Source organism: Heliangelus exortis, chromosome 2 (assembly GCF_036169615.1).
Source record: "Heliangelus exortis chromosome 2, bHelExo1.hap1, whole genome shotgun sequence".
In the NCBI taxonomy this organism is placed as follows: domain Eukaryota; kingdom Metazoa; phylum Chordata; class Aves; order Apodiformes; family Trochilidae; genus Heliangelus; species Heliangelus exortis.
In genome coordinates this window covers 15,795,176-15,807,243 of record NC_092423.1, presented here as the reverse complement: position 1 = coordinate 15,807,243, position 12,068 = coordinate 15,795,176, and the positions used below count along the sequence as shown (strand labels likewise).

At 37.7% G+C, this 12,068-nt stretch overlaps 1 protein-coding gene across 28 annotated transcripts in view; it reads left to right on the top strand.

Moving 5' to 3' along the window:
• Positions 1 to 12,068, top strand: part of SVIL (supervillin) — a 138,479-nt gene that overhangs the window by 107,098 nt on the left and 19,313 nt on the right. For 17 of the 28 annotated variants that reach the window (XM_071734920.1, XM_071734909.1, XM_071734910.1 and 14 more), the window contains 5 exons: positions 1,615 to 1,692; positions 2,291 to 2,359; positions 8,731 to 8,881; positions 11,501 to 11,590; positions 11,672 to 11,758. In XM_071734920.1, coding sequence (XP_071591021.1) covers positions 1,615 to 1,692; positions 2,291 to 2,359; positions 8,731 to 8,881; positions 11,501 to 11,590; positions 11,672 to 11,758 — 475 coding nt within the window. The remainder of the gene's footprint in view (positions 1 to 1,614; positions 1,693 to 2,290; positions 2,360 to 8,730; positions 8,882 to 11,500; positions 11,591 to 11,671; positions 11,759 to 12,068) is intronic. The other 11 variants (XM_071734922.1, XM_071734925.1, XM_071734907.1 and 8 more) reach the window with 5 other exon arrangements.

Below are 12,068 nucleotides of genomic sequence, written 5' to 3'. Positions count from 1 at the left end.
TACTATACATAAAAAAGTTATATTAAGTCTTGCTGTTTGATTGCTTCTAGACGAATGTTTCTGCACGGTTTTCTTCATGGTGAGATACTTTTCCGAATGTGTTATAGTCATTTATATATAGGCTAAACTGTAGAAAAACCATAAAACTAATGGAAAAGCTGACAGAGCAACTTCAAATGGGTAAGGGAATAAGGAATAAAATCAAGGAGGTACAGATGAGAGAGGAAGTTGAGATTTACTTGAAGGTCCAGCATCTGTTTTGATGATTGCTGCACCTAAGAGGAAAATCTGTTGGAAGCTGTGAAGCTTCTTATATTATTTATGTGTATGGTAAAACATACTTGGATGATTCAAAGAATAGCTCTAACATCATGGGAACAGCAATACACTGAGGAATGTCTTACTGGGAAAGAATACCTTTTATTTGGGAATAATATTTTGGATTTAATGTATTTTTTTTCATGGATGGAACACTTCCAGTTTGGGTTTTTTCATGGGCAGAAAAACCAGGTAACTTTAAAATCCTTCCTTAGTATCAAAATAGCAAGATTTACTGGAATGAAAATGCCTGTCTCATACTTAGCCATTTTTAACAGAGTCTCTGATTAATATGATTACCAGCTGCACTGCAGTTGCATTAAAGCAGTGAATGACATTTGAAATGCAATTAATTCTTACAGCAAGTTCAAAATGCAATTAATTCTTACAGCAAATTCAAATTGCAGCTCAGCACTGATGTTAAAGGCTAGAGATGAACAGTCAATTCAAAATTACTAAGCTGAAGTGTGTAAAATATCTTAAAGGGGGTGAGCCCTTAAAAAGTGACCTTTAGGCAAAATTCTTAATCTCTTGATGTTATAGTTTTATCCATTTCATATATAGCATCCACAGGGTGCTCGTATCCAGTTCTAATCAAATCTGAAACCCTACTGATGAAGCTTCATTTTGAGCCACTCGAAAGAGCTTCATTTACCCATATTCTGTGCAGTGTTCCACATTTGCTGTAACCTATAAAAGTAAGAAGAATTATAAATGATAAAGCCATGTCTAATCAGCTTTGGGTAAGCCCAGCTCTGAGGCAGGGGCTATTTGTAGACTTTGTTTAGAATGGTGAACTCACCTTCACTGAGTGCTGTGGGCTTAACAGTTCCCTCCAGATGGCTTCTGAGTATCCTGGTTTAGGAAGCACTCTTTCCTTTCATCCAGAGAATAGATGGCTTGTTATTTAGCAGGGTCTGATTAACTTGCAACAGAATTATTCACATTGTGGCTGACATGGTTCATCATGGTGTATGAAAACAGAGACAAAAATTATCAGCATATGAAAAGGGTACCTGCTGGCTGTGCTGTTTCATTTTGTGTGTTGTTGTAGTGATATTGTTACTAACTTGTTTAGTTCCTTCATGGAATGGTTTTGGTAAACATGCTGTTGTATTGTGACATTTTTGATGTATGGCTTTCCAATAGGGAACACATTTCTAGGTTAAAATATTTAGATTTAGTTCATCTGAAGCAATTAGGGCAAGATGAGTGATTTCCCCCCAACCCCCATCTCCATTTCTGGTAGTGCAGTTCTTTTCTAATTCTTTTGCTTTGCTTCTATCCTTGTCATAGGAACCTGTATATGCTTCTACTTACTCTCCCGTTATACCCGCTCTCCATAAATTTCATCCTTTTCTACCTATTAATCAGGTGAGCAAAAGTCTGCACAATTTAAATGCTCAACAATTTCAAGTAAGCACATTTTGACAGGATTTTTTTACATAGGAAATTAGTAATCTTCTCAACTGATTAATCAGCTTAGTAAATGCTGCTTTAAAGAAACATTATGCCACTATGTTGTGTTCTTTCCTTCAACATACATGATACTAATGCTCCCCGTCTGGTTGCTTTTCTGAAAATTCTGTACCCATTAGACTATGTGAGAAAGTCAATCATGGAGACATTGTTGCATTCATTGTAACACCAAGAAATGGCGATTTGTTAAAAAGGTAATATAAAGGAGCAATATGTAACTGCATAGTATTTATTTTAGAATAAATTGCTGTGTACTCTGGCTTCTTTGCAAGTAATGCACATATACAGTGTAAGAAATCAAATCATCTAGTTTACTGACTAAAAAAACAAGCTGCTTTTGTTCAGAGGTGACTTTTCTATAGTGCTTTTCCCTTGTCTAAATTATTTTTGCTTTTCTCTGACTGTCCTATCTTCCTGCTTCTCTCTCTCTCTCTCTCTCTCTCTCTCTCTCTCTCTCTCTCTCTCTCTCTCTCTCTCTCTCTTTCCCTTCAAGGTCTATAGTACTAGTTTGAAAGAATCAAGCTCTCTGATTTCTGATGAACGTCATCCTTGGAGATGGAAGGTGAAATGCTGTACAAACTTCCTATTTAATAATTGGAGGGAGAAGTAAGAAAGAATAGTAACATTCAGGTCTAAGATGCACATTTCTAAAGCAACTTGTGACAACAGAGCTAACTTTGTGTTTGCTTGGAATAGAGTCCTGCTTCTGTTCCAGTAACTGTTAGAGAAGCATCAATAGAAATGTTCCTCAAAATCATGTCATTGCCTCATAAACCATTTGAAGAACTCACTTTTGAAGAATTAATATATAATGAGAACTATAAAATTTTCTTAGCTGGAGTGACATAACAGAGTTGTCTGAGCAGAAGTAGAATACTGTGTCTTCATCTGAGCAAATGGTACTTGTTTTGCATGATCAGAGGCAAAAAAAAGCAAAGGTAGGAGTGGGCAAAGAAGCAAGTTGAAGAAAAACATGAGGAAACAGTAATTCACTGGAAGGATTCAATACATCTCTGCAAATCTAATTCTGCTTTATTACACCTTCTAGATCAGATCTGTACTTGTAGTCCTGTAAGGGATCCATTGGGTTTTCCTGCACAAAATCAAGTTTGTGTCCCATGTGAGAGGCATTCTGGCCACCACACATCACAGTGTGAATCCAAGAGGCAGCTGTTCACTGCTAGAACACAGGATGATGATTATGGCAGGGACTACTGGAACCACAATAAAAATTTTTACTACTGATATTTACTGTCTACACATTCACTCTCATGGCTGGTTTCCAGGATGATCTTTTTAATCCGATTTTTTAAAAATTAAAAATAAAATTTGGGCCTAGTAACTGAAATGTGTTAGTGCTACCTCTTCTCTGTAAGCTCTAGATTTATTATAACTTTATTACTATTTACTTCAGGTAACCTATTTATTTTGTTGTGGCAGTATTCACCTATACTATGTATCTAGAAGGCAAATATACAGTCTATCCTAATAACACAATATCTGTCCAGTAGTTAGAGGAGGTCCTTCAGGGGGCTGTTCATCCAATCTATCTTAAATAGGAAACACCCCAAATCTTTCCACTGGAAAGATTTCATCTTTCCACTGAGCTACTTCCTGCTGTGTTAGAAAGCTGCTTCTTATAGCATAGGGTAAGGTGCATACAGACTTGTTTGGGTTTTTTTTCTATCACAATTAATCATTTTGTTGCTTGCACCAAAGAAGGGTTGAGTAGGTTTTATTTTGCTCAAACAGCTTTTGAACAGGAAGCCATGCATTTGCATTTAAGTTTTCTCCTTATAACAAGATATATGAAGCTGCAGCAGAAAACAATGCAGAAACTTTTCCGTACTTGTACAGCTGGGTTCTTCTGCTTTTTTTGTCTTAGGAGACTAAACTAGAGAAGTTACTTGTATTAAAAAGCAAACAAATACTTTCTGGGTTCTTCTTTTATATAATTATTTACACTAGTTTTAAATTGATCCCCCTTTTGAAAAAAAAATTTTTTTTTATTTTCATTCTTAGTTTGGACTCCTCCAGATAGGGGCAGTCTTGGCCTTCAGTGTAGAAGGTCATGAAATCTCCTATTTCTTGCTGTGAAAACAAAAACAACCTCCCAAAAACCAAACCAGCCTGCTAACAGACTGCTCTCAGTTGTATGGTTGTGACCTAAAGGGGATGCTGCTTGGACTGGAAAATTGTAGGGCAGGAAATGGATCATTGCCTAGATGTGGGCCCTTCCTTAGCATGAGCTGACACTACAAAAGCAGAGGAATGCGAATCTTCATCCAAACCAGGCAAGCAGGAGAAGAGTAATCCCTGTTTCTAACTGTTCTTCCATCAAGTCTGTAATTCCTTCTCAGACTTGGAGAATCATAGAATTGTTTTGTTTGGAAAACACCTTTAAGATCATCAAGTCCTACAGTTAACCTAGCACACTGCCTAGTCCACCACTAAACCATGTTCCTAAATACAATATATTAACTTCTTTAAAATACCTCCAGGAATGGTAACTCAACCACTTCCCTGGGCTGCCTGTTGCAGTGCATGACAACCATTTTGGTGAAGAAATATTTCCTAATATCCAAATCTAAACCTGGAGCAACTCAAGGCCATTTCATCCTGTTCTATCACTTGTTATTTGGGTGATCAACCCCCACCTCACTGCAGCCTCCTTTCAGGAAGCTTTAGAGAGCCATAAGGTCTCCCCTCAGCCTCCTTCTCTCCAGATTAAACATCAGCTCCCTCACAGCCATTCCTCAGAACACTTGTTTTCCAGACCTTTCATCAGCTTTGTTGCTCTTCTCTGGACACAGTCCAGTGCCTTGATGTCCTTCTTGCAGTGAAAGGTCCAAAACTGAACATGGTGGCTTCACCAGTGCCAGGTACAGGGGGAAGTTCACTTTCATAGTTTTGCTGGTAACAGTTTCTTACATAAGGCAGGATGCTGTTGATGTTCTTGGCCACCTGGGCACACACTGATGGCTCATCTTCACCTGGGTGCCAACAAACACTCCCAGCTCCTTTTGCATGGGACAGCTCTCCAGCCACCCTTCCCCAGCCCTGTAGCATTGCATGGGTTTGTGACCCATGTGCAGGGCCTGGCACTTGGTGGTGTTGAACCTCACACAGTTTGCCCCAGTCCATTGACTTAACCTGTCCATATCCCTCTGCAGAGCTTTCCTGCCCTCAAGCTCTCCTACACGACTTGGTGTCATCCACAAACTTAATGAGGGTGTTCCTGATCCCTTCTTCTAAATCAGTGATGCAGAATTTAAAGAGAACTGACACCTGTCCTGAACCCTGGGAAACACCGCTCATGGCCTGCCAACAACTGGATTTAATTCCATCCCCCACAAATCTTTGGGCCCAGCCATCCATCCAGTTTTTAACCAGTGAAGATTACACCTATTCAGGCCATGAACAGTCAGCTTTTCCAAGAGAGTTCTGTGGGAAAGGTCACAAACCTTCTTGGATTATGGGTACTTCTGTTCCTCATCCCTGTCTTCCCTCTCAGGGAAGTAGTTTTTGATATGTAATTATTCTTGCTGTGTAAAACCTAAGTCTTAACACACTCTTCTGTAAAGAAACATACTCAACTGATTTAATCTGATGGAGATTTTTATTTTTTTGATTTTTCAAATCTTGAAAAAATGTTTTAGCCCTTTCCTGAAACCTTTCAAAATTGTTAGTCTCCTGGGTGGAAGTGTGGAGGCTAGAAGTGGGTAAGCTGTTAGTACAGATTATTGATTCACCACAGCTGTCCATGAAAACTTTTCTCATCCTTTGTCTTCCTAAATGGCTGCTTATTTCTTGTTTCCCTTTTCAGATAACATTTCTCTTTTAAAGCCTGATTTACCAGATCTTTTTAGAACTTTTTTTAACCACCCATGTGATTATTTCTTCTTTACCTTCATCTTATTAAATTGGTGCCATCTTGAGGATGATCTCAGCAGAACTGTATCTTTTCCCACATGCATGAAAACATTCTGATCAAAATTGGGAATTTGGAAATTTCTGATCAATACTGGGAATTGGGTCAGTCCTGTTTAGGAATAGTTTTTCAGTTAACTAGCTTGCAGCCTGTAAGCTGCATTAATATTTTTATGTTGCTTAAAAAAACCCAGAATGTTGCCTGCGACTAAGTCAAATATAATGAAAAAAAACCATAGGTAACTGTGTTAACATATTTAATCATACTTTATCTCAATCAAACTTACAATTTTGATTAAACATGTTTTTCCATAATTCTATGATCTGTACCTACATTCTTCTAAATTTTGGCCTCGTCTGAGCTTTTATCAGTCCTAAACATTATGCCATTTTCAAAGGCTTAGTCTTTTTTCCTTTGTTGTTTTGGTTTTTTTTGGTTTTTTTTTTTTTGAATCACTGCTTGAGTTTGTGGCGTTTCCTATTCCAAATTTTCATGCTGGATGCCAGTTCTTCTGACCTTTTTTCTGTTTCACTTAATTTTAGGAATTTGAGTTTTCTGAAAGAAAAGGTATCAACAAACACACAGATGTATATTCATGACAAACTTAGGATATTTAATTGAATTTAACAGCCTTTTTTGTTTAATGGAAAAACAGTGTTAGAGCTGCTACCTTCCTAAGCTTTTATTTATTCCTAATACACTATAATAAATCTTTTGCTTTTTCTTAAAGTCTTTAGCTCTCCTTATCAAAATGTCACAGTTACAGATTTGAGATGAGTTTTTCTTTCATATGTTTATATCTTTAGTTTTTATTTGGAACTAAAATTTTCACTTAAAAGCTCAGCAAGTTTTACCTTGTCTGCCATATTTTCTCCCACTCAGAATGCTCTTTGACCAACTCAGACCTCTATAAATGCTGACATTTGGTGAATGTGAAAACTTTCTGAACTGCTCCCAATTGCCAGATGTATTTGTTCTGAAACTCTTTTTTGGAAATTGCATTGGCTCATGTTAGTTTTCCAGCTGTAGGAAATCATTCTTTTAAGCATCACCCAGTTTTGTTTTTACCAGCTATTTCTTGATGACTCTTCAGCTTCTTTCTCTTCTCCCCTTTCTCCTTCCCCTCCTTTAGACAGCCATTTACTCTCTCTTGTCCTTTGACAAGGCTCCAGAATTGCTCATGGTCTTTCTTACAATTTGCATGTGTAGTGATTAGCACATATGCATTCCAGGTCTGTGTCTTCAATATTTCCTGTAGCTCTGCATACTCTGGAGCACCAGGTATTTGCTGAAGAGAAAATTCAAAATTCATTCCCCATCACTTAAAAAAATTAAATACAATACATATGAAGGAATCCATATTACTATTTCTTCCTGCCTCTCCCTCACTTCCCCTGATTTACTAAGATGTCAGCATCTTCACTAGGTTGAAAGCATTTGTTTCATGTATGAAATGTCACTTGTGGTTTCATTAGGTATATATTAATTTCCTGCTAAGATGTTTTTAGGTTGTTGCAGTAGGTTTTTTTCTATCAGGTGTTTATTTCAGGAGTGCCTGTGCTTCAGAATGAGTAGGGATTTGGGGAAATGAACAGAGATTACTTCCATTGCTTTTATTTAAGGCATTCAGATGCTTTTATACAAGAGGAAGCAATATTGAATAGACTTAAATCTAGGTATTTATATTGAAATTGTTTATAGTTCTATGAAAAAATCAGAGGTTTTTATCTTGATTGTCGTGACTCAGAGTCACAGTGTCTGGCTGCCCAGCTGTCTGTTCGAATAAATTGGGAGCAGGCATTTCTGCAGGAGGCTGTGGATGTGCATGGAACCAGAGGAAAGGAGAGAAGGGCTCCCATGTTCTAGTCCTTGTACAAGCCACTCAGCTTGTCTTTACTCTCTTGGCTCAGATGCTGTTCCTGGAAAATGCTGAAAAAGCTACAAAATCTCTCTTTCAGTGTGCCCTCTGCCGTCACAAGAGTTTTTTATATGAAGTGACTGATTTATTTAGTCTATTTGATTTTGAGCAAAGAGAAAAGAATGCCTGGGTTTGAATCTCTTCTTTGTATTTTGAAACAGTGTTTATATTTATGTTCACAAACTTTTGGGTACTTTTCCATTTCCCCCCTGTGGTTATATGAGCAAGAGCTGTGATAAAGCTTTAAATTTAGTGTTTGGTTTGGGGTTTTTTTTTGTTTTTTGTTTGTTTGCTTTGTTTTGGGTTGGTTGGTTTTGGTTTTAGGTGGGTTTTTTTTGGTTTTTTCAATTCTAGCAGACAGGTTGTGAAGACAAATGCTAAGTGTCACATAAATTGGAAGTAATTCTAGACTTGACATTACCATGCCCTAAAAATACTTTTATGCTTCATTTCCATGCAGTATAATCACTGAAATGTTGCTACTTTTTAAAAACAAATGCTACTTTTTAAAAATCATCACAGTCATTGGAAAAATAGTCAGTAGGAAGCTGACACAGGAACTAAAGTGAGAAGTCTCTGGAGAGATAAGGCTTCTAATCCTGCCTGGAGAATTGATTTACTGTAAGAGAGTGATTCAGAAATCACAGTTACAGTTCTTTGTTGTTATTCCCTGTGCCACCTGCAGATTTGCACGTTTGAAAACATCTGCAGAAAGTCAGTTTAGTGATCTCACTGGTGTAGCAAGTCATGCTTTGAAAAAGCAAGGTCTGGAAAATTGTATCACACACAGAGTAAATGGTTTGCTTTGTGTAGCAGGATGCCATTTGCCTCGGCTGGTAGTTTCTAGAAAAGGTGAAAGAGCATAGACCAAAACCTTATCTCCATATTGTAATGGGGCAGCAAAACATTGAAGCTCCTCAGGTCAGAGTCACTGAGCCCTGCCTGTGACTTTTCTTTGGTAGCTTCTTCTCTTGTGCTCTTCCCTCTGCAGTGAGCAGTTGAAATGTTTAGCCAGTCTTTTGCTATATTGTAGTCACTTTATCTGTTTTTGAAAAAATCTTTCTCTTTTTCTCCTCAAAAAAAGCAGAGAGTGGCAGATAGCCAGGAGAGTCAGATGACCATAGAAGAAAGGAAACATCTGATTACAGCTCGAGAAGAAGCCTGGAAGTCCAAGGGTAAAGGAGCCGCCAATGACTCCACACAGTTCACTGTAGCTGGGCGAATGGTAAAAAAAGGTCAGTGATAAAATAATCCTAATATAAATATGCCACTGCTTATCTACTAAAAATAGAATCAGGCTAAAGATATACACAAGCAGTATCTATGTTTAGCAAGAGGAGGACTATTTATCAGCAACTAAATAACATGTCATGGCACTCTTCACTCCAGCTTCTTGTAGCAGTTGGTATTGATCCATTTTGTTCTGCATTGTTGCACTACCATCCCATTATTACTGGGCTCTGTCTGACTGATGATAGCTAATCACTTGAACAGTCATACATTTTGTTTTTCCTTCTGATACAACCCAGAGGGCACAGCTGGATTATTCTTTCTTATTTATTTTTCCTTTGAAAACCCAGGTGCACTCTCTAGTGAAAAGCCATGAAATCCAGTTGTTGCTGGTACTTCCTGGCATCACTGGGAATATTTAGTAAACATGTTATTTTTATGGATGCTGTTTTGGACAACAGCTTGAAATACTGTGTTTGGCTGAAGAAATCACTGAACAGGTTTCTGCATAGAACCAGAGAGAAGAAATGACAAGGGGGCGATGTTGACATTTTGGGGATCTCTTTAATTCAGTCCCTCTTTCCTGGTGCAGTCATTCTTCTGAAGTGGACAGGAGTCTCTGAAGACTGTACATGGTAGAAATACAGAAGCCCATGCAGTGCACCTGGGACAATGATAGCTTTGGGAGGAATGTGCCTAAAGTGTTCTTTTGTGGCTAATGAATGCTAAATTTTGTTTTGTTACAAATATTTAGTTATTAAATGCAACAGCAATGAATCATGAGTTAGATGACAGCTACCAAAAATAATGAGTGTGGGCTGAGGGGGGTATTGCAACAAGTGACTATTTGCAATCCAAGCCACATTCTGGCAGATAAACAGATACATGGTAGTAGGAATTATTAGTGGTAGTAGGAATCTATTAGTGACATATTTTAGCTGCTGGTTACATCATTTTGCTGCTAGAAATGCCAATGGTCAATGTTTAAAGACTAACCTATTTTGAAGAGTTGCCAAGTAAAAGTGTTTAATTGTCCACAGACTGCTTTTTGGGAATTCTTTTTTTCAACAAATAGATTTAACTTAAGAAAGGAATAGAAAGTGAGAAAATTCATTCTTCTTAATGGGAAAAGAAAAACACCTGCAAAGGATCTCTTTAGGTGCTGTGATCATTCTTTTGGAGAAGCAAAGCAGTGACATAAATAGAAGTAGCCCAAGGAGGATTTTATTCAGATATGTTCTATTTTTGTTGCCTAGAAGAATATATTATCTTGATGAGTTTTTAATTTAAGAGATGATGAGAGAAAGCAATGCAAAATTAAATCCTTGTTATACACGTGTGCACAGTTGCTTTATTTTAATTGCTTCTTATGGCTGAAAAATTTTCAGTCCTAATTAGGTGATCCTTTGGTAACATCTGAAGTTGTTCTCAGTGTGGTCTTGTAGATCAAGTCCTGGGAGAGCTTCTGAAGAGCTGTGTCCACTCAAATACATCTTGATGAAGGCTTTACTGATTCACTTAAAACCTGCTGGAATTTTGAGACTCTTAGGTAACAGGGGAAAAAAATGAGAAGATGCTTAATTATATTCTAAATCTATCTTGGTGTTCGACAATTATGACTTGCTAGGAGTTGCAGTAAAGATAGTGAAAACATGGTTAGTGTAAATATTCTCCCAGCACAATATGGGTTTAATCTGATCACGATAACTAACAGCTTAAACTTGTGTGGCTCAGTAATTAGTAAGCTATGGCTAAGTGGAAAATAGGTATTAGAGGGAAGTTTAAACATCAGATTGTCCCTTTACTGAAAGTCTAGGCAACAAGTGGTAATAGATGCAGTTCTTTGCTTCAGGATTTTTTTCTACCTAATAAAACACACAAAGCCTATACAGTGCCATTTCTCTTACTGGAGCAACATACTCGCAAGAAAACAACTAAATCGAAATCTTACTTTATCCACTGGGTCCAGAATTAATTGCTTTATGTAAGTTGCTGAAAAGGAGGGAGGAGAGTACAAAAAGAAGGAAGTAGTGCTTGAAATGGTGAGGACTCTGACTTCCATTTCTACTTCCACTTCCAAATGTTCTTAAAAATGCGACAGGGCCCAAGAATTACTGCATAATCCAGGGATCTCATTCACTGGATCATGCATAATGCTACCTGCATTAGTAGAAAAGGGTTTAAATGTAAAGGGGGGGATGAAGAGGTGGTGGCTGTGAAGGTGCCAAGCACAGCCTTGTTAGTTCCCTTGCTAACCATGTATTTTTGTTCAGAGCAGTTGCATGTTTTTAAAATGTGGTTTGTGTTAGAACTGGAGTAAAAAATGTAGACCAAGTCTCGACCTTGAAAACAAGTAAAATGACTGAATTTAAGAGAAAGCTTGTATCCTGTGTTAGCTTGCTTTCAGACACTTGGAAAAAACACTCTGGGACAGTTTCTGAGGCTGCCGTTGATTTAAGGAGCAGGCAGGGCAGGTACACTCTGCCATCCCTAAATACAACAGTTGTGGAGGCTGAGGAAGTATGAGAGACTGTAGGAAGTTGCCAGGGTCATCTGCTTTCCCTAAATATCTTTTCCTGTGCTCACCCAGGACTGCATTTTCTATGTTCTGTGTTCTTATACAGGACTGGCTTCTCCAAGTGCATTAACACCTGTAGCATCCCCTTTCAGTAACCGGCAGAAATCTACCACTCCAGTGACAAAGCCCTTGGAAGGTAAGGAATAAAAATGACTGAAATAGGTTTAGGTTTTTTACTTCCTGTCATTTACCAAGTTTTACTTTCTGGTTTGCTTAGAAATTGAAGCAAGGCCTGATATGCAATTGGAATCAGATATGAAGCTTGACAAGTTGGAGTCGTTCTTGGGAAGGCTGAATAATAAAGGTTAGTAGGGTTACCAAAGTTGGTAATGTATCCATTTTCTGACTTCAGTAAATGACTTCAAGTACCTCTTAGTTAAAGCATCTGGTAATGGAAACTGAGTATTTTGTTGTTCAGGCTGCTCTTAGGGATCACACAGTTAATTTTTGTGATTCAGTCTTTACTAGTTAAAAAAAAAAATAAATCCTTATACTATTGTATTACAAATGTACAATAGGATAAATTATAAATGCCAAAATAACTTTCTTCTTTCTCTAGACACAATGTACACATTCTTCTTGTTAGCAAAGTTTCTTAAAACCACACATTCAGT